The sequence below is a fragment of the Brachyhypopomus gauderio genome, chromosome 17, assembly GCF_052324685.1.
Source record: "Brachyhypopomus gauderio isolate BG-103 chromosome 17, BGAUD_0.2, whole genome shotgun sequence".
In the NCBI taxonomy this organism is placed as follows: domain Eukaryota; kingdom Metazoa; phylum Chordata; class Actinopteri; order Gymnotiformes; family Hypopomidae; genus Brachyhypopomus; species Brachyhypopomus gauderio.
In genome coordinates, this window is record NC_135227.1 from 1068467 (window position 1) to 1093994 (window position 25528).

A 25528-nucleotide genomic window follows, 5' to 3' on the forward strand; every position below is an offset into this window, starting at 1 on the left:
ATTTGTTGTGAAACGAAGTAGTTAACAATTTTAAGCATTTTCAAGTACTTTATCCTAAATTCCAGCACTTTTCATAAACTTTAAATTTAAATAAAAAATGAATTGCTGTGCTCTATGATGGGCTCCCCTGGCCCTGGGGCCCGGGACAACAGACCCGGTTGCCCCCCCCTGTCGACGGGGCTGTATATATATATAAGAAAACAAAGTACAAAGTACAAATAAACACATTATTTAATGGTTGTTTATTTTCAAAACGCCCAATCTTAACGTCTTCACGTTCTCTCATGTTTCGTCCTGGAATTACGTTAACGTAATACAAGAGAACTGTTCAGTCAGACAGATGTTTGTTGTGAAACGAAGTAGTTACAATTTCAACATTTTAATGTACTTTAGCCTAAATTCCAACACTTTTCAAACCTGAAACACAAAGCAACATCAAAATGCGTCAGGTAAATATTCATTCCCCCTTTTTTGAGGGGTGTTTCTTTATACTATCACATATCGTTTCGGACAACATTGCAAAGCCATATTTACGTTTGATGCATGGTGTATATATACGGTCTCTGGTCAGGTAAAAATGTTCTTTCCCCGGTTTTGCAGAGGTTTTTTATTCTCCACTGCCACCTATTGTTTCGGAGAACACTGCGGCGACGCTCGCGAAAGTATAAACGCCTACACCGCTCGCGCAGGGTCGCGCGAGGTGGGCGGAGCCGCGCGCTACGGTCACTCGCGATAGTATAAACCAGGCTTTACAAAATTCGAGAGGTGCACGACCTCGCGAATCAACAGTGCAGCTTTGATGTGTGGCTATATTATATACTATATGACCTAACACAAGGATTGTCTGACCTCATTTGAATTCAAATGGGGGGGGGGGGGGGGGGAATGTGGCATGAAACTTTCTTGTCCTGGGTCAAAGCAAGACTGTCAGCGGGCCTGAGTACAGTCATATTAAGATTATCTCTATGAATTATGAAGACATAAGCTTCATAAAAACATAAGAAGCATCAGATAATCAGCTACATTTGCATTAGCGCACACACACTGTATGTTAATTAATCTGTTTGCCACTGATTAGTAAATACACAATAAGCAACACTGAATGAAAAACGAAAAGGCACAATAAGAACATTTGGCTTCAGTTGAGATTCACCAAGTACACAATCAAAATCAACTTAATGGTGTCGTCTTTAATTATGGCTAATGTTTCCCATACAACATATACCATACCAGGTTTTCAGTCACCTTTCACCTCAGCACTGGTGTGTGTGTATATATATATTCACACACACACACAGTGACGCTGGAAACGAGGCATACACAGACGCTTGCAGATTTCAAAGAAGTTAACTCTTTAGTGGCAGGGGAGTAATACCAAAGAGATCGAGGGCAGTCCGGGTCCGTACACTAGAAACAATCCAACCGAACAGAAGTACCAGCGGGCAAATCAGAGAATAGCTAAACCAGGTCAAACCAGAGAATCAGAATTATAACTCTCAGTATGCTTTCAGGAATGTCGGCAATATTTCACAAGGGTCGTATAGGGAGGTCTTATATAGGAAATAGTTAACGGGCGACAGGTGTCTGATAAACCGGGAAGGCGGATATCTGCCATCATGGTCGGGCATGCTGGGAAGTGGAGTTCCCAGATTTGGAAGGCCAACACACACACACACACACATACACATACACATACACACACACACACACACACACACACACACACACACACACACACACACACACACAGAGTAAAATATACAAGTGCAGCATGTAGGCTAGCTAATGTTAACACAAGGCAAAGGAATGTGACATTAGCTGTCTAAATGGTCTATTTAAAAGATATTCATTTTTTAAATTAAATCAAACTGCAAATAATGTTTTAAATGTCATGATTTATTCAAAAACAACAATATTTCTGCTTAAAGGTTCATCTGTAAATCTTAAACATGTTGTTAGCTTTTATTCTGTTATTTGTGTTTGGCACTAGCATGAACTAACTCATCAGAATTCCAGACAACTCTAAACACATACAAAATCGCTTTTACTTGAGAGCCACTTCTCTCATGGGTGTAAATCGATCTTGCAGCCAAAAGCCAAAGTGTTGTGGTATTTTAAAATGTGAATTTGGCTCTTCATTATGCTCTTCAGGCTGAACCAAACATGGCATCTCTGTTTATGTCTACAAGTCAAGGCTCCTGCTTCCTGTGTAGTATGGTGACCTGTTGGCTCCTTTTCACTGCTTTACAGGCAGATTACCCAGCTTTATGGATCACATGAGGTAGAACACACACAACCAGTAATCCTAGTCTTTCAGTAATCCCAGAGTCTTTCTATGATTACAAACTCCAACAGGACTCAGACTGGAACCCTCACATGTTCACACACTCACTGTTCTGTACATTAACATCTCAGTATTATATGACAAAACAACAATACGATCATTTCACACAGACCCACAAAATTACTCACACATTATATATGCTTACACATCACTGCACCAGTCAGAGTGCACAAGATGAGATCACCTTGGCCCAAGGTGGCACAACGGAGGGCACGGTGCACTTCTTTCACAACTCTCCTGGTTTACAGACCTTACTGGTGCATCCGTGAGTCCATGATGACATCACTGGAGCAGTTCCTCACCATGAGACGTGCCATCAAATGCACCAACGCTGGCAGCCCCTCCCCCATCCATTCCCATCATCCTGTGCTGACAGAGCGACCTCTTTATATGATAATGCTTTCTCCACGCGAGAGACATAAAGGCCACATTAAACGTAAAATATGTACGAAACTCAGACCCCGTAGATCCTGGCGCCGTGGCGACAGGGCTGATGTGTGTGGAGGAGGGAGGTGAACATACAACCGTTCAGAGAGTGTAATGGAAAGACAAACCCCAGGGGAAGCCCACTGTACCACCACTGGCAGGATTTGCTGGTTTATCCGAATGAGTTCTTGTGCAGACTTCAGCTAATCATATTGCATAGGACTTTTTTGTTATGAATTCTGTATTATACTGAACTGTTCCTTGATCAATCAGAGACATTGTTTTGACATTTCTTCTTATTTTTTATCATTTCTACACCTCCTGGCATCCTGACGTCTAAATTTTGTGGTGGGTTCTGAGTTCTTGATCTTGAACTTCTAGTTTGAGGTGGTCCACTGGGCATCACAACGCTCCATCCATAATGAACCACATTGCAACAGTAAACTCCATAAACCTCATGCTCCAGCTTCCATTAAAGAGCAACTCAAGATGCAGCTAGCCTGAACAAAAACACCTTAGCCAAGCCCAACCACTGACACAAAAAGACAAACCCAACCACTGACATTAAACACAGCCAAACCCAACCACTGACACACTAACACAAACCCAACCACTGACACAAAAACACAAACAAACCCAACCACTGACAGAAAAAGCCCTCAGCTAAGCCAAACCACTGACACAAAAAGCCCTCAACTCAACACTGACCAGGGGCATAAACTGCTCACTCAAGCCCAAGCGCTGCTTCACTCTGAGGAAAGAAAGCTGCGTGTGCCACCTCATGCTTCAACTTCCCTCATAGGCATCAGGTTATATAGTAATGGATACACTGTATGCATAGCACACTACAAGATGTGATAAATGTTAATGTGTGTTGTTTGTGTGTGTGTGTGTGTGTGTGTGTGTGTGTGTGTGTGCGCGCGCGTGCGTGTGTGTGTGTGTGTGTGTGCTTTTTTGTAAAAATGGTGCAATTAGGGACTTAATTGATGCCAAATGTTCATGTCACTCATATATGACCTCTCTCTTCAACAGAGTTGTATAATCCAGGTTCAGAAAGTAAAAGTCCTCAACAGGATTTTGCTCAAGCTTGCTAGATTTCTAATTAGTGCAATCCAGGTAAAATGAGTGGAATCAACACAATCCAGGAAGCCTGAGCAAAATCCTGGTGAGGACTTTTACTTTCTGAACCTGGATTATACAACTCTGCTCTTCAATGGAAAAGTAGCTGATTAAGTCAGTGTTGTCACACTGATCTAAAGATTTAGATTGTTTTTGTAAAATATATGCACTAATATATGTTCATTTATCTAAATTAGAGTGAGAAAAGAGTAAACAACTCTATAGACACCCCCCCCCCCCCACACACACACACACACACACACACACACACACTGTCCTTCGGTGCCTGGTGCATTATCTTTAATCAAGGAAAAAAAAACATTCACAAGAATCATGGCGGCGCAGTGGTTAAAGCAGTGCGGAGAGCATCGCATACAAACTTAATGTTTTCCTGAGCATTTTATACTGAATACTTTGAAAGCACTCATTGGTTGTTGCAACACCCCAGCTGCACCGAAATGAGCAAATCTAACAAGTTCAGGGTGAGCGTGAAGAGAACCGGAGCGCGCCCGCACCCACAACCGGAGCGTGCCCGCACCCACAACCGGAGCGCGCAGAAGCGCATAAGCAGCATTACATGTAGGGATACGGGACTCTTATAACCTACTGCACACCACCACTGTCCTAGCCCACGGCCTCTTCTCTTCAGTCTGCTTTACAATATCGGTAATCAGTTGTTTGTGTCCAATAACTTGAGCCCACTGGCTATTGTGATCATGGCAGGTTCTGGATATCGCAGTGGTACCGAGGCACAGCGCAAACGCCGCAGAAACACCACACCCTGTTCGCACCGGTCCACGCTTCATTTATCATCACATCTCATCAAGAAAAACATAACGACACCGAGCAGAGAACAGCCCAAGCCAGACACATATCCCTCACTCCTTCTCAAAAGGGAAATCATTCAGGAGAGAGTTGACGGAACCGGCCCATTTAATGTTTGTGTTTCCTATTGTCAACCTTATCCAAAAGAGTGGTGGAATTTGGACAGTTGTGTTAATTACTGCATATTAAATGTGTCTCGTTTTCAAACAGTACATATGTTACATATCAAATATGTAAGATTAGCTTTCAGTCGGACTCAGCAAGCAACACTGATTTCCTACGGTGGGATTTTGTAAAGACGAATCTGAATAAATATTGCCAATCTGCATTACTTCTACCCCTGGGGTGAAACTGTAGAGGTCCTGGTGTATCAGAATTACTGCTTGAATGTATTTATTACAAAGGACGTAAACGTACACTGCGAAGTATTTAATGCTCCGTGCAGTGCCAGCATTAAGGCAAACCCAATATCGGGTTGAAGAGCCTGCTGGTTCTGCCCTACACTCCTACCTTGCTGGAGGAGGGTCCCGGGATCAGCAGTTTCAGGGCTTGCCTCTTCAGCTCCACCAGCCGGGCACTGCAGTTCTCGCACCATACCCCTCTGTCGGAACCGGGGGAGCTCCCACTACCCGAGGCTGGGGAACCGGTGCCGAATCCCGGGGATCCACCTAAGGACCCTGGCGAACACGTGCCGATCCCCGGTGAGATGGGGACAGGCGAGTCTGAGAAGGAGCCAGGAGACGAGGTTCCGGATACAGGTGAAGGTGTTCCAGACGACCCAGGCACGGAACCGGCACCCTCGGGAGCCGGACGGCTGCCGGTCCGGGACTCCTCGTATGCTTTCCGGTACCAAGTTTCAGGGGAGAAAGAGGCTGACTTGGTAGGAGAAGAATCCGCTATCTGCTATGAAAAGAATAAAAGTGCTTGGTAAACACGTTTAAGGATGATTTCAAACCATCTAACCACCTAGTGATGATCTCAAACCATCTAACCCCAGTGATGATCTCAAACCATCTAACCCCAGTGATGATCTCAAGCCATCTAACCCCAGTGATGATCTCAAACCATCTAACCCCAGTGATCTGGAGAACAGAAGAAACGCGCTCACTACTGCACAAAATAAAGGCAGAAAGGCAAACTTACCCCGTATTTTCTGCTCCTGGTCCCAGACCTCTCTTTATTCCCTGTGAGAGAAGTCATGGTGAAGAACTGGACCAACGTAGTGGGTGAATGTATATCACACCCAGTCCGAACAGAGCTGAAGTCAGTTCACATACAACTTGTGTCTCTCTCCAAGTCCAGACTCAGTAACGACGTCCATGCAGTGGATCATCCATTAGGGTCCAACCTAACAGGAATATTACATGTAATGTTTCATAGATCCGAGCGTTTAGGACTCCTGAAATGACGATCACGGCGCTTTCATTCCCAGTGTTCGCCGAACCATCATCTCAGATACAGCACGTCTCCATACGCATTCATGTCGGGAGACACAGAGACAGGGTGTCTCGGGGTGTCTCAGGATGTGTCAGTGGGAGTTCCAGTGCGGTATTGTGGACCCAGTTGGACCAGTGCCTCTCCAACACGGTCTGGTCTCCTGTTACTCCAGTGAAACGTCGCTGGTCATTAAACCCAGATGCGCACATCTGTCTCTGGGCGGTTCTGACCGCCCCTCGGAGTTCTCAGCCAATAGCGTGTCAATATCCCAGTGAGTGACGCGTGGGCGTGTCCTTAAAGCGACGAGTTTTATGTAGATAATTGCAGTAATCGACATTTAAAAAGCTATGAAAATACCAGCAAAACACGTAATCAGTAGATGTGTTAAAACAGCAATCGACGAATAAACCGCACGATATAAAATATATAAGAAATTGCCAGAAGCCCCAAACATTATTCAAACTGGCAGCTTGTAAAATAATCACCTATTGTACTAACCTGAAACAACTCAGAGCATAACATACATGGCGATGCTTGATCGCAGTTTTTCATCAACAAATGAAAAGATTGGCATTTATAAATGCGTAGCTGTAGCTTGTTAGTAGAAAGCAGCAGTTTGAAGTTTGTCTTAATTGATTTCTCTTGCACGCGTAGTCAGCGCCACCTACTGACATACAACTAGAAATGTCAGAAAGCTATACTCGTTAATCTTACTTTATATAAGATTTGATCTTTGATCATAATGTCCTTGACCTATTAGTAGTAAATAAAAAAATGAAAAGGCTGGAAAATAGATGATAATATTTCATATTCAACGCATCAGTGCAAGGAGTGTAAAATAGTCACATAACACAGTTAGCAAATTATACAAAAAGCCCATGAGACAAATTAATTAGATTAAAATCACCAGTTATGAGGAGTCCTCCTCTCTACACTAAACAGAGGCACTGCACGGGGAGGGCAAATGTGAAGAAGGGCCTAACAGTGGACAGGCCATGTGTCTCCTTCTGCTGAACTCACACACACACACACACACACACACACACACACACACACACACACACACACACACACACACACACACACACATACACACACACACACACGCACACATACACATGCACACACACGCACTCATGCACGGAGGCATGCACACACACACGCACATGCGCACACACACACACACACACACACACACACACACACACACACACACACACACACACACACACACACACACACACACACACACACACACACCATGGGCAGTCATGGTTTGGTGGTAGAGAACTGGTTTTGTGCCCGGAGGGTCGTGGGTTTGATTCCCAGACCTGAGGCCATGACTAAGGTGCCCTTGAGCAAGGCACCTAACCCCAACTGCTCCCCGGGCGCCGGGCTAGGGCTGCCCACCGCTCTGGGCACGTGTGATCCACAGCCCCCTAGAAATCACTAGTGTGTGTGTGTGTGTGCACCACAGCCCCCTAGTAATCACTAGTGTGTGTGTGTGTTCTAACTGCACAGATGGGTTAAAAGCAGAGAACAATTTTCAATTGAAAAATCACAATTGACAAATATGGCACATTTACATTTTACCAAGTCACACCACCCTCAATCAATCAATCAATCAATCAAATTTTATTTATATAGCGCTTTTTACAACAGTTGTTGTCACAAAGCAGCTTTACAAGTGCCGAGTCCTAGCCCCCAGTGAGCAAGCCAAAGGCGACAGGAAGGAAAAACTCCCTAATTTTTTGCATGAGGAAGAAACCTTGAGAGGAACCAAGACTCAGGGGGGGAACCCATCCTCCTCTGGCCGACACCGGTCACCATGACATCAACAACAATATAGACAGAATGTAGACAGAATGTAAAAGATGCAATAATGTCCATTTAGACCGAAAAAGATGTAATAATGTCCATCATGCTGTAGGCATCCGGTTAGGCAGGAGGTGGCCGGCCCAGGATGGATCGCTTGTCTCTCCTCATCTCATTATTCCTCAAGCAGGCGGGCAGCCATGTGGAGAAATGAAACAGGGAAAATTAGCTCTGTATGAGGACATATACAGGACAGGTAAAATTATAAACATTTCTGGAGTGTGGCAGCAACTCCGGCACTAAGTTAAATTATTACAGCCTAGCTAAAAAAAAAAGGCAGAACCAGAAGGTAACATAGGCTTGGGGGCATTCTGAGACAATGGCATCCGTCCACTGCACTGTCAACAAACTTGAGTGACCACGAGCAGTGACAGGATGACAGCACCAGCACCCCAGTCTACCATAAAACCCTTCGTCTATGAACCCCTGGATCTGTACCTTTATCTAAGGGGGATATTAATTATCAAACGCTAGACTAAATAAGTGGGTTTTCAACCTAGATTTAAAGATTGTGACTGTGTCAGAGTCCCGGACACATTTAGGAAGATTATTCCAAAGCTGGGGGGCCTTATAAGAAAAGGCTCTTCCCCCTGCTGTTACCTTGTTAATTTGTGGAACTAATAACAGACCAGCACCCTGTGATCTTAGTTGACGTGGGGGTTCATAGTAGGAAATAAGTTCCTGGAGGTATTCAGGAGCAAGCCCGTGTAGTGCTTTATATGCTAATAATAGAATTTTAAAATCAATACGAAATTTAACTGGGAGCCAATGCAGGGCTGATAGGACTGGTCTAATATGCTGAAATTTTCTAGTTCTGGTCAGAACTCTAGCTGCGGCATTTTGAACTACTTGAAGTTTATTTAGATTCCTATTTGAACATCCTGACAGTAGTGAATTGCAGTAGTCTAGTCTAGAGCTAACAAAGGCGTGCACCAATTTTTCTGCATCATCCTGTGATAATGCATTTCTTAATTTGGCAATGTTGCGGAGATGTAGAAAAGCTATCCTAGTAGTATTATCTATATATTTATCAAATGATAGGTCGGAGTCGAGTATGACGCCTAGGTTTTTGGCTACTGTGCCAGGTGTAATGGGATAGTCTGCAAGATTAAGCATTAAATTTGGAATTTTCTGTCTTGCGGCCTTAGGGCCCACAAGGAGAACTTCTGTTTTGTCCTCATTTAATTGTAGGAAGTTTAGAGACATCCAGCATTTAATATCTCTTACACAGGCCTCAATTTTTCCTAAACTGAGTTTGTCATCGGGTTTGGCTGATATGTAAAGTTGAGTGTCATCCGCATAGCAGTGAAAATTGACACCATGTTTGTTTATAACTGTGCCCAATGGTAGCATATATAATGTAAATAATAGTGGTCCTAAGATGGAGCCTTGCGGGACCCCATATTTAACCATTGTACGTTTGGATGAAATATTATTGAGCTCTACAAACTGATAGCGATTTGTTAAGTAAGACTGAAACCATGAAAGGGCTGTGCCTGAGACTCCAACCCAGCGTTCTAACCTTTCTAGCAAGATCCTATGATCAATTGTGTCGAAAGCTGCACTAAGATCAAGAAGCACTAACAGTGATACATAGCCTTGATCTGATGCAAGGAGGAGATCATTTGTTACTTTAACTAATGCTGTTTCAGTACTGTGATGGGGCCTAAAACCAGATTGGAACTTTTCAAATGTGTTATTCCTATGCAGATAAAGGGTTTTATATTTTGTCTAATATTCTCTATTTTATTATCAAAGAAATCTATAAATACATTACTAGTGAGGTTTACTGGAATCTGAGGTTCTGTGCCTGCTTGATTTTTTGTAAGTTTAGAAATAGTATTAAAAAGAAATCTAGGATTGTTTTTATTTTTCTCTATCAGTGAGGCTAAGTATGCTGAGCGTGCTTTAGTGAGTGCCCGTTTGTACTCAATAATGCTATCCTTCCAGGCACAGCATATACATACCAGTATATCAATGGGATACTGATGATTAAAGGAGGAGGAATTATACACTGATGTAACATATTTTTCATGCTAACAAATAACGAGGAAATCTTCCTGTTTTGTACCATGAGGCATTTATTTACAGTTCAAAGGGAATAAATGACAAGTTCTTTGTTATTGTATATAGAGGTTTATTATATTTATTTTTAACATTGTGTATGAGGCGTTGACAGTACAGCATATGAAACAGTACAGAAGAACTGTGAGGAGCATCTTTCCATCATCACTGTGTGTCATCAATGGTCATCATGCTCACAAAGTCCTTGTAGAAAATGACATTTTTGTCGGGATCAAGAGCTGCAGAGAACATTTCCTCTGTTTCCTCTTGGGTAAAGGGCTCCCCTGATTAGTGTGAATAAAACTGTGCTTACCAGTGTTTTACAGGCAAATTCAAAATATCTAAACCACATTAAAACAATGAGAAAATGTGCAGTTAACCATTTTGAAGTGCGACACAGAGGCAGAGAGGCTCATCACACATGTTGCAGGTGATGAGGGTCAGTAGAATGATAAACGTGTTGAGAACAGGGATGAAACGAAACTGAACACACACTGGCGATCCTGAGTCATGTACATTATATTCTTTACATGCAAGAACGTATGTTTTTATATTGTTAACTTATGCTTTTGAATAAGTGAAATATGATTTTACCCTCTTGCATCAAATATTTGGATAGTTCTTCTGGTTCCAAAAATCCCTTTTTCTGCTGATCTAGAACCTAAGGAGGGTGTTCAGGGTAGATTAGTAATTACACAGAAAACATATAAGCTGAAGTATTCATAGCAATGACTGTAGATGAGGTCCAGTGTGAAGAAGGCTGCCATTAACGTAGACATTAATGCACTCGCAGTGCATGAACACTAGAACTAGAGTTTCTAGATCTAGTACATGAATGTGAATTACCTCAAAGGCCTGCAGGAGCATATCATCAGGAATGGGGCGAAACCTGAACAGAGGAGACAGAACAGAACCGGTTATGCAAATCTATTCTCCCACATCAAGGGCATTGCTAGGACTTTTTCAATTCGGGGTTCAAGCCTTCCAGGGGATTCAGCCAATCCACAAAAATTTTTTCTTCATTAAAAAGGTCAGGATTGAGCAGAATGTTAGTCAAGAATTACTTTTTCACCAGCAGCAATCAAGCACTGTCCTGGCTTTAAAATATATGTAGTGTGGGTTCTGAAATGAAAGTGGTGCTAAAGTACGCAGTTTTAATAACCCAACATGTTTGGGGCTGGCACTGAAACACTCTCCTGAAACTCACCCCAGAAAACACCTCATTCCACATTACAACACCATATATATATACAGAGGTGGGACCAAGTCAGTGTTTTGCAAGTCTCAAGTAAGTCCAAGTCTTTATACCTCAAGTCCCGAGTCAAGTCTCAAGCAAAGTCACTCAAGTCAAGTCAAGTCTCGAGTCAAGACAGGCAACAGTCAAGTCAAGTCCCAAGTCTGAAACTTGGAATTTCAAGTCCTTTCGAGTCTTTTTTTTTTTTTTACCAATGTTGCAGGTATATTTTAAATGTAAATAAATTTAAATTGTAAATTCTTTTTTAAATCTGTATTCTCCTCAAATCTTGATAAAACATGTGCAACTGAAAACACGAAGTATAAAAAAAAATTAAAATTACACCTCTTTATTGCACAGTTCAATTTGTTAAACTTAGCTGCAAAAATATTCATACTTTAAACTACAATTTTCCAGAAATAAATATTCTGTGAAAAAGTCATAAGTAGAACTCCATGTTCAAATAAAAAGTGCTGATATTTTCACAGTACAATACAAAGAACCATAACAGCATTTTCCCTCTTTTCTCTTATCTGGTTTCTTGGAGAACATGTGTGAGTGACACAAGACAAACAAATATAAGAACTGAACAATTAACAGGAATCTGCAACTTTAGACATTTCAGTAAACTATTCTGCATTGCATTTGCTGGCCAAAAGTCTGTATGTCATTTGTGCACGATGAATGATGTCCCCATAGCTGAAAACTCGCTCCACTTTTGTCAATATATTTTTTTCTTGACGTAGATGTCTTCAAATACACAATCCATGCTGAGATAGAACTGGATATTATGATGGTGACAGAGAGAGGCTCTCTTCCCTGAGTTCAGATACAGAACCCAGGGTTGCCAACCCTCACGCATTGAGCGTGAGACACACACATTTGACCGTCTTCACACGCTCTCACGCCACACATCCGATTTCTCACGCCGGAAAAAAATCTAGTTTATTTACCTCTGATCCACATCTATGATTCAATGAGTTACTAGTTCGCTCTGGCACCAACCACTGGCGATCGATCGATCGCGATATAATACTTAATTTGTGTCCATTTTACACCCCGCCCGGTAAAAATTTACGTTCGCCAACCCCCCATTTGATTGGTTGTGCTGCAGCTCATGCACACACACGTACAGAGTGTGGAAAAGCAGAGGACCGGTCTGCATCAGAAGGACGGAAATGAAATTAATGGGGCACACTTTATAAATATTAATATGCGTTTTAAAATTTAGATTTGGGGTTAAAAAATCAAGTCTTTGCAAGTAAACAGGTTCAAGTCCAATTCAAGTCCCAAGTTATTGGTGTAAAAGTCCAAGTCAAGTCTAAGTCTCTGAATATTTTTTCAAGTCAAGTCAAAAGTCTTAATATTAATGACTCGAGTCTGACTCGAGTCCAAGTCATGTGACTCGAGTCCCCACCTCTGTATATATATATATATAGTTAACACTTAAAATACACCATATCTAAGTATTTTCTGTGAAGATACAGTTGTGATCAAATTTATTCAACCCCCAATGCTGCGAAGGGTTTTATGGAATTCAGTGCACATTTGTAATTGTGTTCATAATGAAATCTTACAAGGACTTGTTAAAGAACTAAATGCAACTAAGATAGCATCAATTTTTTTTGTCATAAAGTATTAAATGGCCTTTTTGTGATTTCTTCATTGACACAATTATTCAACCCCTTTACGACTACCACTCCTAAGAACAGAGGTTCATTCCAGTGTTTTCCATCAGGTATTGAAAACATCTGTGGATGTCAACGAGCAGCAATCAAGCATGATAAGCACCAATTAGGCAGATTTAAAAGGACTGTGATACTCAGCTCCTTCTAGACATCTACTGGTGTGTTTCCAAGCATGGTGAAGGCAAGAGAATGGTCCCAGAAGACAAGAGAAGAGGTTATTGCTCTTCACAAGAATGGCAATGGATATAAAAAGATTGCGAAGTTGTTAAATATTCCAAGAGACACTATCGGAAGTATCATTCGCAAGTTCAAGTTAAAGGGCACAGTGGAAACGTTACCTGGTCGTGGCAGAAAGAAGATCCTGACCGCGACTGCTGTGCGCTACCTGAAGCGTAATGTGGAGAAAAATCCCCGCGTGACTGCTAAGGAACTGAAAAAAGACCTGTCAGATGTGGGCACTGAAGTTTCAGCTCAGACAATAAGGCGCGCACTGCATAACGAAGACCTCCATGCCAGAACGCCCAGACGCACCCCCTTGCTGACTCCAAAGAACAAGAAAAGTCGACTGCAGTATGCCAAAAGTCATGTGGACAAGCCACAAAGGTTTTGGAACAGTGTACTGTGGTCAGATGAAACTAAATTAGAACTGTTTGGGACAATGGACCAGCGCTATGTTTGGAGAAGGAAGAACCAGGCTTATGAACAAAAGAACACCTTGCCTACTGTGAAGCATGGCGGGGGGTCAATTATGCTTTGGGGCTGTTTTGCTTCTAATGGTACAGGAAAGCTTCAACGTGTGCAGGGTACCATGAATTCCCTTCAGTACCAGGAGATCTTGGAGGAAAATGTGATGGAGTCAGTCACAAACCTGCGGCTTGGGAGACGTTGGACCTTCCAACAGGACAATGATCCGAAGCACACATCCAAGTCCACTAGAGCATGGTTGAACATGAAAGGCTGGAACATTCTAGAGTGGCCATCGCAATCACCAGACTTAAATCCAATTGAGAACCTCTGGTGGGACCTAAAGAAGGCAGTTGCAGTGCGCAAGCCTAAGAATGTGACTGAACTGGAGGCTTTTGCCCATGAAGAATGGGCTAAGATACCCATAGGTCGCTGCAAGACACTTGTGTCAAGCTATGCTTCACGCTTGAAAGCTGTCATAACTGGAAAAGGATGTTGTACTAAGTGTGACGGGCAGGTGTGAGCAACAAAAAGGAAGCGATCACGCCAAGTCTCAGGGAAAAAGGATGGTTTAATATAAAGTGTGCAAACCTAAAACCCGTGCAATAGATCCAAATTAAGGATATAATGACCAGCGGTCAACTGGTACAAAGACAAGACATATATAGACAGATAAACGACCATCAGGTGGGAACGGATCACGGGCTCCGCCCACCTGAGGGGCGTACACGACGTCACAAAACAACAACAACACAGCCGCTGTGGATGGAGGCGGCCGGTAGGGGGCCGCCTCACCGTGACAGACCCCCCCACCAAGCCGCACTCCCCTCCACTGGGTGTGTGGCACACAGCGGCTGCACAACAACACGAAGGGGCAGGAAGGCAAGGACAGGCAGGGACACACCTCCTGCAGTTCACGAGCTGAAACACAAAACACATAACATTAGTCAGCTCACCTCCCTGGGCGGGACCCTGGACAGACCGGGCCGTTAACAACACAAAACCACGCCCCGGTCGGTCACAGGGCCCTCACGCCCTAACCGGCATTCAGCTGGTAAGCCCCATGGGTGTGAGGACGAGGGGCTACGGCTCCTCTCTCGTCCCTCATGTGTGTGTGGGTGTGCAGGCTACCTCTCCAAGGCGTGGCTACTTCACCTCCTGGACCTACCTCCTCCCAGAGCTGACCCCTGCCTTCTGCTAGGGGTCACCCCAGCCTCCTGGGGAGCCAACCCCTCCCGGGGCCTCTCATCTCAAGGTGGACTCCTCCACCCAACCCAGGAGCGCCAGAGACCGAGGCCCAGAGCACCCCCGACGCGGGCTAGGGAGCAGCCCCAAGGGCCTCCTGGTCACCCCGGGCAGGAGGGAGGATCTCCATCCCCAGCAGGAGCTTTTCAGACCGGAGCCCCATGGTCCCCAAACATCCGGGGGCCCCAGCCCTCTAGGGAGGGGCTCTTCACGACCGGGCTCCGGTCACCCCACAACACAAGGGGGCTCCTGCCAGGTGGAGACCCCCACAAGGTCCAGGAACACTGCCAAGGAGAAGCACCTGCACAAGGAACACAACCTCACACACACACACACACACACACACACACACATATACAAACACGAAACACAAACGCGCCCTACCCTATTCAGGGCCTCCCTTGGGAGAGACGCCCTCCGTGCCACACCCCCTGGCACGGGACCACAGCCGGTCCCCCCCCAAACACACATTTAGGGGAGGAGCATGCGTGGAATTACATGTAACAGTTGACAACACGCTAGGACAAAACACACACGCAAATACTAGACAAACAAAACTGTGCACAAACAACGAACGGAACGGGATCCCTACGTGCACGCTCGATAGACACTGACGCGCCGCTCGGGTTCGCAGTCGCTCCCCCACATTAAACACAAGACGACGGGGGAGCGAGGCGACGGTGATGAGCGGTACCCGCGTCACACATGAAACATTCAACACAAACACAAACGAGCGATGCACACTGACCAACGTTACCATTCATACGTACACAGACACCACACAAGACGAAGAGCATACCCAGGGAGACTGCCCTGGTCCTCGCCGTGCCACACACACAACACGGGCACGGCGGAGCTCTTCAAACAAACAGACAACAAACACGAAGAGTTTTTCCCAGAGCAGACAGCCCTGGTCCTCGCCGTGCACACACAACACAAAAGCACGGCGGAACTCTTCACAAAACACCACGCAGACAAACACTTACCACGAGACATGACCACGAACGAAGGAGAAAGAAAAAGAGACTCGGCGGCTTCCGAAAGGTGGCTGGTCATTCTGTGACGGGCAGGTGTGAGCAACAAAAAGGAAGCGATCACGCCAAGTCTCAGGGAAAAAGGATGGTTTAATATAAAGTGTGCAAACCTAAAACCCGTGCAATAGATCCAAATTAAGGATATAATGACCAGCGGTCAACTGGTACAAAGACAAGACATAAATAGGCAAACAAACGACCCTCAGGTGGGAACGGATCACGGGCTCCGCCCACCTGAGGGGCGTACACGACGTCACAAAACAACAACAACACAGCCGCTGTGGATGGAGGCGGCCGGTAGGGGGCCGCCTCACCGTGACACTAAGTACTAAAAAATAATGTCACTAGGGGGTTGAATAAAACTGATAATGATGTGAGCACAGTAAAGACATTTGTGGTTATTCCATCATAAATATTATGTTATGTTTGTCTAATTTATAAGTGCCTCTTTGATATAATTGTAAATAAGATGACTGAAATGATCAAAATTAATGTCAAACTGGCCAAAACACTTTATTTCAGTGGGGGTTGAATAAATTTGATCACAACTGTAATTGAAATCATCTTTCTTAGAGATTTGCAACACAACATGACACACACAACACACACACACTCACCACATCTCACTGGGTGGATACTAAATGATATAATGAATATGCCTTGTGTACAAAGGTAAGGCTCACATGAACAGGAGCTAACAAGTCAACTAATTACAGTTATGTAATAAGGAATATCACTCCATTCTCTTAAATGGAGTTATACATGTTACAATAAACAATAATCAATAAATGATCAGATTCAGATCTACTAAAACATTATTCACCTATGCTTTCAAATGGCTGGGTGATAAAAATCAGCAAACCTTTCTTGCAAAACCTACCTTACTTGTTCAGGTAATTAAAACCTACTTTGTTGTTTATTGTCAATGAATCACTGAAACAAGTAAAGTCTTGCTCAGACAGATCTCAGACAAATTATGCTCCAGTAAGAGAAACTCAGTAGTCACTGAGAGTGCATGCAGCAATATTGGTCCACTTTAATTTACTGTGATGAGTTTCACATAATGGATTTAATGCTAATGGTGCTAAAACGAGAATCAAGCATCTACTGGGAAGAGTTCAAATGTGAAGTTTCATCCAATACTAAGAACATATCATTTCATCAGTACACTCTGGGATCATATAAAATCACAGTGAATTAGGCCTTGTCTTACTTGTGCTCCATCAAGACCTTGGTCATAGTCGGAAGGAATTTCTCAAAGCGGATATATCCTGTTGACTCCTCCTCCTCAACCTGTTAAAGCAACTACACATCACCTTCACTATACACCAGATCTCACTACACAGCCAACAAAACACTGTGGTGGCCTATAACTTATAATGAAATATTCTACACAGACAAAATAACACTCTGACCTCTGCAATAATGTCATGCAGTTCAGCTTCAGTTGGAAAACAACCAAGGGATCGAATAATGGTACCAATTTCTCTAGGAAAACAAGAAAAAGACACATTTAGAGAAATAAAGCAATAAAATGTAATGAACGAGAACTGTGTATGTACAGTGCAGTAAATGGGGAGTTTGCACATTTAGGTGGGGTTTGTCATGAATTAAACCTTACCTGACATCAACCGTGTGATTGAATTCATGATCAAACACATCAAATGCGTTGCTGATCCTCTTGTGGACCTCAGATACAATACCTTCTGTAAAGGACAGTAGAAAATTATCTTGTTAATCCAAACAGCTTGACATGCCTGTAGTAACGAAGTGGCCCAAGGTTCGTTTAGGTGTCGTCAGGTCGAATGTGATGCTAAAACTTTTTTTTTTATTTTTTAGAAAATCTCATATTCATACTATATTGAAAAATAAGTGTTTTTGTCATTTTATGATAGCTCCCTACAATTAACTTTCAGCCATGAAGATTTCAATTATAACCTTTCATGTATAACCTTTGTTAAACTCCGTCAGGTAACTGGTTTGGTGGTCAATCTTGCACTGGGATCTTTCAGGTTGTTCTTAAGTCAGATAACAAGTTACTTAACATGTGAACCATTAGAATATCTGCACGTCACATTTAGAGGGAAATGAAGATCATTAGCAAAGTAAAATATAAAATAGTGTAGCCAACATATTTTATTGTTTATGTCAACTTTATGCTCTAAAATGAAAATGCCAGTTAGCCAGCCAGCTAACGTAGTTTAGAGTCCTGCACGGGTCCGATTTTTGAGACCCGTACCCACCCATATCCGCAGAGTACAGCACCTACCCGCCCGCGAACCCGTGGCTATTTCAAAGTTAAATCCGTACCCGCCCGGACCCGTTAATATTCTACCCGTTACCCACCCGTGCCCGTGAAAAACCACACAAATCGAAAGTATTCCTATAGAGCACTTTATTTTTCAATGCGCCTCTGAAAAAACGTCAGTACAACACAAAATAAAATATAAGGTTGCTGTGCAGGAACAGTATGGCTATTCCTATCTAAAATTAGCAACTGCAAAACGAGAGGGAACAAATGCCAGTATAACAACCAAATAAAATCGCATAGGTTCACAAATCTATCCTAGGTTACTGTGCAGGAACAGTATATCGTCCACAGTCCCAGGTTTGAGCTGCGTTCTGCGCTCTTGGATCACAAATCCTAAACGCCAAGTTCTCTCTCGTCATTTTTCCTTGTTCTAGCACGGCCACCCATTTGCTTTGTAACCACCTAGCGAGTTACAATAAATGCCCGGTACTGTGTTGTAACCAGCCTCTGCTCATGTTTCCGCTGGAAAAGAACCGAAGTTTGGGTATTACCCCAGAACAGCTGAAGAGTAAAGTTCAGCCCGCTCTGGCCAACGGAGCTACGGTATAAGTAAGCTCCCCTGAGCTTCGCCACCACCATCGGGAGGCGCTAATCAGGCAAAATGTAACACTATGTTCATTACGTAGCAAATAAAAGCTTACTAAAAATGACCACTTATTTAACTTACCCGCCCGCATACCCACCCGTAAAATTTCGGTATGTGTAAAACCCACCCGTTTCAGCATCTATTTGCCCGTACCCGTGGGTACCCGCGGGTACCCGACCCGGTGCAGGACTCTAACGTAGTTACAACCCTGTAACATTAGCTAACAGCACTATAGTAGCTTAACAACGTGTTAGTTAGCTAGCGTATGCTAGTCAGCTAACGCACGTTACTGCACGGCGCAGAATATCTGGTCACGTGACCAACAAAGACACATTAAGAACGTTCACGTCGTTTGATACCTGCAGAGTCTTTATCTCCCGCCATGTTTGACGCTACAGCTGGTTGCTAAGAGACAGAAACGTTCACTTCCGTTCCGCGAAGCTCGCGCGTGTCCGTCATCAGTGATGGAAGTGGCTGATTTACAGAATATAATAGATGAAGAGAGTGACGGACGGCGGAGGTCATCTCCGTTCATTCAGCGCTGCACTGATAACAAGAACGCGCCTAGGATCATAGGTTTCAGCCAACAGAGTAGGTATTTGTTTCCATTTTGTAACCGATGGTGTTTCTACCATGGCAAAAAACAAGTCTACACAGCTAAAATAAATCTGATCAACAAAATGAAAGTTATAAGAGGATGTTTTTCATGACAGAGCACCTGCCTAATATACCACAAGAGAGACTGTGTCCTACAGTAACTGACCAAACGGTCCAGTGATGACTCCGCCTTGCTGACAGTGTTCTCACTGCTTCAGCTTCCCTATTGAGTTAATAATAGCTCAGCTAGGTATGAAAATGTTTCAATTTTACCTGAGTATGGGCTTCAATTACAGTGATCCTAAACCTCAGAAAAACAGATCTATTGAAGCTCAGTTAAACCTGAGATACAGCGACATCTAGTGGCAGATAATGATTTTTAAATGATAATTTAATTTTTTTTTAGATTTACATTTAACTTCAGGTTAACTTCAGACTTTACTACAGATTCCAACAACACAGCATTTAAATACACTGCATACACAATATGGAGCTGTATTTCATTCAGATTTATGCTTATGGGTAATTTCTCAACTACAGTTCAGCTAATGACAGCTCAGTTGCCCCGTGCTATCAGCTCGGGTTGGATGCCTGTGTTTTTACCCTTCAGACAGAGACCTTCGCTATAAGGTATCCTGGGACTGCTGCTGTAAGTGCTTTGAGATGAAGGAGTGAGAATGCAGTTATGAATGTCCTTCGGTCCTTTATTGTTACACAGACTAAGGTGTGTGTGTGTGTGTGTGTGTGTGTGTTACTATTGGTTAACCCTTATGAATTACCTCTCCTATTAATGATTGCCCTAATTATTGGCCAAGCTTATTAATGACCACCCTTATTTTCACGTTTATTAGTGTCTGTCCTTTTTAATGACCACCCTTATTAATGGCCGTTAATGGTGTTTTGATCACATTGTAGGAGTGCAGATTTATTCACTTATTTATTCGCATTGTTTGCTTATGTCACAATGAGATGTTATGACAACTCAAAGCTTATGTGTCATAGGAAGCAGTAAAATTACATGCAGTGCAGACACACAAGGTAGGAAATACATGTTGTATATAACCAACCTTTGATGTGACCAAACCTCTAAATACGTTTCTTTTGTTTTTATAAAGCCATGCATTGACTCTGTATGAGGCCCTACTGACTTAAATAATACTGTTTTGTAGGAAAAGCCTTCAGTCATAAGCATATTGCCGTTTCGGTTTTGTTTTGTGTTCAAGACAAATTTCTTTCATGAAAAATGTATTTTTGTAGAGGTCTGACTAGTGTTGCAGAGGTCTGACTAGTTTTGTAGAGGTCTAAAATAAGTTGGAGAGGTCTTGCTAGTGTAGAAGTCATACGTATGTTGTAGAGGTCTGACAAGTTTTGTAGTCATCATACATATGTGGGTGAGCAAATACTTTTGGCAATATAGTGTACTTCTATGCCAAGTTTTATTCTTGTTATAAGCAGTAGTAGTAACAGTAAGAGTTGTAGGCCGGCTGTTGCTGTCTTTCTTTGCTTTCTCTTTTCCCTTCTCTTTGCTGCTTGTTGTGCTTGCCTAAACTATCTCAAATTGTAAAATTGTACTTTTGTGACTTAGCGTGGAGTCCTTGTTCCAGTTCATCTAAATGTGGTGCTGGAGGCTTTGGAGGAACGTGGCATTTAGCTCCGCCTCCTCCAGTGCTCCAGTGTCTTCAAGCAGGTCCTGTAGAGAAGTATAACAGATGCGCGCTGGGTGTTGCAGCTTTATTGTTTCAGTAGTGAAAGAAACGATTAGGGATGTCTGGAAGAGGGAAGGGTGGTAAAGGACTTGGGAAAGGAGGCGCTAAGCGTCATCGCAAGGTTCTCCGTGACAACATCCAGGGCATTACTAAACCCGCTATTCGCCGTCTGGCTCGTCGTGGCGGTGTCAAGCGTATTTCCGGCCTGATTTACGAGGAGACCCGTGGTGTGCTCAAAGTGTTCCTGGAGAACGTTATCAGGGACGCGGTTACCTACACCGAACACGCCAAGAGAAAGACCGTCACCGCTATGGATGTGGTTTATGCTCTGAAACGCCAGGGACGCACTCTGTACGGATTCGGAGGTTAAACGCTCAACTCGACACGAAACCAACGGCTCTTTTAAGAGCCACCCATATACTCATTTAAAGAGCTGTTTCATGCGTTTACTGGTAACCACAAGCGTCAATTACTTAAACGCGCACAGAGAACGTTTTGTCCGACTTTGCTTTTTGAAGGTACTTTTATTAAAATTATGGAAGGGTCAATACACAATCATTGCAAAATCCATAATGTCAAACATTACAATATTAAAACAGCATACGCTTTATACCATTTCATTTTATAGGCTACATGAACTCTGTTACATGAACCCCCAGATAATTTCTACACCATTTATCACACACAATGTCCGACGTTGCCGTGTACTACAACAGTTTTAAAATGCACGTTGTAGTCTCTGAATCCTAAAACATTTAAATAAATGGACATATTAAATAAATGGAGACGCTTTATGACGAAATAATGCAATGAATCTGCATTATTGAAACTAATGGTAAATAAGTTTGACATTATGACATTATTTACCATTCTATGTCTGTTCTAATTATTTTAAGTCGTCTTATTTACTTTATTACATTACTCTGTCTATTTTAATAAATTGTCATTTTATTATATTTTATTATGTTTGATTCCTTTTTTTCTTTAGGTTTTTTTAAATGTTTTTTTTTATTTTGTAAAGCACTTTGAGTTTCATGTATCTATGAAAGATACTATACAAATAAAGATTTTTTTTTGTAATGATAATCAAAGTTATGACCTAGCTAGTTTAGAACCACATCCAAAGAATTTTAGTATAATAAAATGATAAGCTAGAAATTCCTTGCGCAAGCAGAACTAAACAGATTTTGAGGCTCTATCATAGTTTTCGTTTGAAAGTTGAAGGCAGAAATGGCTGGGCGGGATTAAGAGGTAAACGCTACGGCACAGTGGGGTGGCGGAGCCACGATAGGAGGTCCGGTCAGAGGAGGGCTTATTTTTGACCAATGATGCTTAGTCATGAGCGTGGAGGGAGGGCGTGACCTAATTAGAATACCAAACTCTTAATGTAGGAGGTGCTGGAGAGTTGTTGTTCATTCAACGGTGTTTCACTCATCACCGAGCATCATGCCTGAGCCAGCAAAGTCCGCCCCGAAGAAGGGATCTAAGAAAGCCGTGACCAAGACGGCCAGTAAAGGAGGCAAGAAGCGCAGAAAGACCAGGAAGGAGAGCTACGCTATCTACGTGTACAAAGTCCTGAAGCAGGTCCACCCCGACACCGGTATCTCTTCCAAGGCGATGGGAATCATGAATTCTTTCGTCAATGACATTTTCGAGCGCATCGCTGGTGAGGCTTCTCGTCTCGCCCACTACAACAAGCGCTCTACCATCACCTCCAGGGAGATTCAGACCGCCGTGCGCCTGCTGCTTCCCGGTGAACTGGCCAAACACGCCGTGTCTGAAGGCACAAAGGCCGTCACCAAGTACACCAGCTCCAAGTAAATAGCCGAATAGTGCGACTTAACAAACCCAAAGGCTCTTTTAAGAGCCACCCACACTTTCACCCAAAGAGTTTTTCCCTTAGGAATGTGTTTGCACAATAATTAGATTAAAGCCATTTCTGTCCTGTTAATTTTCCCACGTGCTGTGCTTTGTTGGGCAGCCTAGAATGTATTTTATGTTGTGTTCTATAATGTATATGATCTGTACAACTTTGTATCCACTGCTGTACGTTTTCTTAGCATTTCAGCTTGTGTGTGTGCGCGTGTTACATTTACATTTATGGCATTTAGCAGACGCTCTTATCCAGAGCGACTTACAAAAGTGCTACGTAGTTGCTTGGAATCTCCAAGAATAGATAGTCCTGAACACAAGGTACTCTAAGCTGGACAAACCACTAGACGAAAGTCAAATGATACCTAACAATTATATCTGAACATACTAGTGCTGTCAATTCCAGGTGCCGCAATTAAAAGTCCTCACCAGGATTTTGCTCTGGCTTCCTAGATTGTATTGATTCCACTAATTTTACCTGGATTGCTAATTAGAAAATCTAGCAAGCTTGAGCAAAATCCTGGTCAGGACTTTTAATTGCGGCACCTGGAATTGACAGCACTAGGACATACACATCACCTGAGGAAAAAGACAGTAAACAATACCTGTAACAAACACCTGAGGAAAGAGACGATAAAGCACAATAGACGAAGCATAATTATGCAAAGTGCACTTGAAAGAGGTGGGTCTTCAGTCGGCGTCTGAAGACAGCAAGTGACCGATGTTCGGACACACAAGGGACGTTCATTCCACCACCTTGGAGCCAGGACAGAGAAAAGTCTGGATGCTTGTCTCCCATGTGTCCTGGATGATGGAGGGTCAAGACACCTGCATGTTGACGTGTGAGAAAGGAGAATATAATATACCGTATGGGGAGACCGGGTGTTGTAACATGGGGAGAGTTGTAACACCATCAATTCCACCGATCATGGATCAGATATGAGTCATATGATCATTCCGGTATTTACCCAATTACTCCGTGATCACACATGGTGAATATCAAGGATGGAAAAAGACACATGCAGATTCCATAGAGAAAAAAATGAGGTGAAAGAGTAAATTTCTGAATCAAAACTTTATTTTTAGTTTAGTACTTGTGGTTTATCTGCAATAGTATAAGAATTATATTACATTAAACTATTACATTAATTGTAGTAGGTAAATTGTGATGCATTTTGCCTTGTTAAGTTCAAATCCCCTTGCTAAAACAGCTAGCTAAACAATGGCTGACAGGGGTGGGGTGGGTTGTAACACAGCTTTTAAAAGTGTTACAACCATCACCTTACATACAACTAAGAAAACATTATTGAATTTAATTATTTTACAGAATGCCTAGGCAGTGTAAAAGAAAGACTGACATGAAAGACAAATGTTTTTTCTTAAAGCATCTGATGAGGTCACAAAGAAGGGCAAGTCAGTCAGATCAGTTGTGAAGGCACATGGTATCTGCCATATAACACACACACACATTGACATTGTTTATTATTTGACATACATGTTCTTTACACAGGTACATACATATTTTTGAATAAGTTTGTTCTAGTACACTAATTTACACACACTCAAACAAAACAGAAAGTGGATATAAGTTATGGTCAGTCACAGAGAGAGAGACATTGTTCTGGGTTGTTCTTTCATTCAGGGACGGACTGGCCATCGGGCATACCGGGCATTTTCCCGGTGGGCCGACGTGCTATTTGGGCCGACAGTCCTGAAACTTTTTTTATCTATTTATATATTGGTCTGACCGGCCCATAAAACAAGTAGATCAGTGGGCCGATTCAGATGGAGGCTGGCTGATTGACACTTGTCTGGCGAATCACATTAACACACCTTTCGCGATGCTCCTGCTGCCTGCATAATGCATTTGGCAAAAAAAAAGTCAGCGCGAGAGTTTACCGGTCCTTAAACACGCTGGTATGCAGCCCATTGGTTATTTTCTTTACTGACACAGAGCTGCACCAATCATATCATCAAACACCCCCTCCTCCATGCGACGGTGCGTAGTGCAATCTAACGTTGATTAACATAACGTATGTGAGTATCTCAGTGGTGGACAGTAACTAAGTAAATGTAATTCGTTACTGTACTTAAGTAACATTTCCATGTATCTGTACTTTACTCAAGTACTTTTATTTGGTAAGACTTTATACTTTTACTTCACTACATTTCAAAGCGAAAATTTGTACTTTTCACTTCGTTACATTTACAGAAATATCTCGTTCCTTTTTCATTTTTAAATCAACGTTTAATAAAATACCAAAAGGTAAAAGTGTACCATGTCACAGACTATAACCAATCAGCGCTCAGTAAGAGATTAAGATTTGTACGCTAAATGGCTGAGGATCTGACATGGCTGCAACAGATGTCTTCCCCCAACACCCCTGGCCTTATTTAGCCGAAGTGTTTGTATTCCTCGAAAAGAATAATTATTCGTATTCCTCCTCTGCATTCTGAAGAACACATCGCTGTCATCATTTA

The 25528-nt window shown here is 42.8% G+C and overlaps 5 protein-coding genes across 7 annotated transcripts in view; 2 read left to right on the forward strand and 3 right to left on the reverse strand.

Moving 5' to 3' along the window:
- kif26ba (kinesin family member 26Ba) overlaps nt 1-6368 on the reverse strand; it is a 79470-nt gene extending 73102 nt beyond the window's left edge. Inside the window, exons 1-2 of one of the 2 annotated variants that reach the window (XM_076978695.1) lie at nt 5858-6368; nt 5225-5614 (exon numbers count right to left, since the gene is read on the reverse strand). In XM_076978695.1, the coding sequence (XP_076834810.1) occupies nt 5225-5614; nt 5858-5914 (447 nt within the window). In that variant the 5' untranslated portion in view covers nt 5915-6368. Of the gene's footprint in view, nt 1-5224; nt 5618-5857 lie in introns of both variants that reach the window. The other variant, XM_076978694.1, reaches the window with a different exon arrangement.
- LOC143480533 (uncharacterized) overlaps nt 1-25528 on the reverse strand; it is a 214644-nt gene that overhangs the window by 88705 nt on the left and 100411 nt on the right. The gene's annotated exons all lie outside the window — the stretch shown is intronic.
- Nucleotides 7811-19369, reverse strand: drc8 (dynein regulatory complex subunit 8). 2 transcript variants are annotated; one of them, XM_076978948.1, is made up of 7 exons: nt 19232-19369; nt 17597-17681; nt 17391-17463; nt 17189-17268; nt 10937-10979; nt 10685-10751; nt 7811-10329 (listed from the first exon to the last, which is right to left on the reverse strand). In XM_076978948.1, exons 1-7 carry the CDS (start codon nt 19254-19256, stop codon nt 10256-10258), a joined length of 447 nt encoding a protein of 148 aa, XP_076835063.1. In that variant the 5' UTR covers nt 19257-19369; the 3' UTR covers nt 7811-10255. The 2 variants fall into 2 exon arrangements, with proteins under 2 accessions (XP_076835063.1, XP_076835062.1); XM_076978947.1 differs by having other exon boundaries at nt 7812-10374.
- On the forward strand, nt 21233-21971 carry LOC143480938 (histone H4). The gene has a single exon (XM_076978805.1). The coding sequence runs from the start codon at nt 21234-21236 to the stop codon at nt 21543-21545; it is 312 nt and encodes a 103-aa protein (XP_076834920.1). The 5' UTR covers nt 21233; the 3' UTR covers nt 21546-21971.
- On the forward strand, nt 22610-23106 carry LOC143480698 (histone H2B 1/2). The gene has a single exon (XM_076978503.1). The coding sequence runs from the start codon at nt 22622-22624 to the stop codon at nt 22994-22996; it is 375 nt and encodes a 124-aa protein (XP_076834618.1). The 5' UTR covers nt 22610-22621; the 3' UTR covers nt 22997-23106.

Coding starts and splice junctions, on each gene's coding strand:
- drc8 (XM_076978947.1), bottom strand. CDS start 19,256: ATGGCGGGAGATAAAGACTCTGCAG. Junction 17,269..17,390: donor TGCATGACATTATTGCAGAG/GTCAGAGTGTTA, acceptor TTGCTTTAACAG/GTTGAGGAGGAGGAGTCAAC. Junction 10,752..10,936: donor TGCTCCTGCAGGCCTTTGAG/GTAATTCACATT, acceptor CACCCTCCTTAG/GTTCTAGATCAGCAGAAAAA.
- LOC143480938 (XM_076978805.1), top strand. CDS start 21,234: ATGTCTGGAAGAGGGAAGGGTGGTAAAGGACTTGGGAAAGGAGGCGCT.
- LOC143480698 (XM_076978503.1), top strand. CDS start 22,622: ATGCCTGAGCCAGCAAAGTCCGCCCCGAAGAAGGGATCTAAGAAAGCC.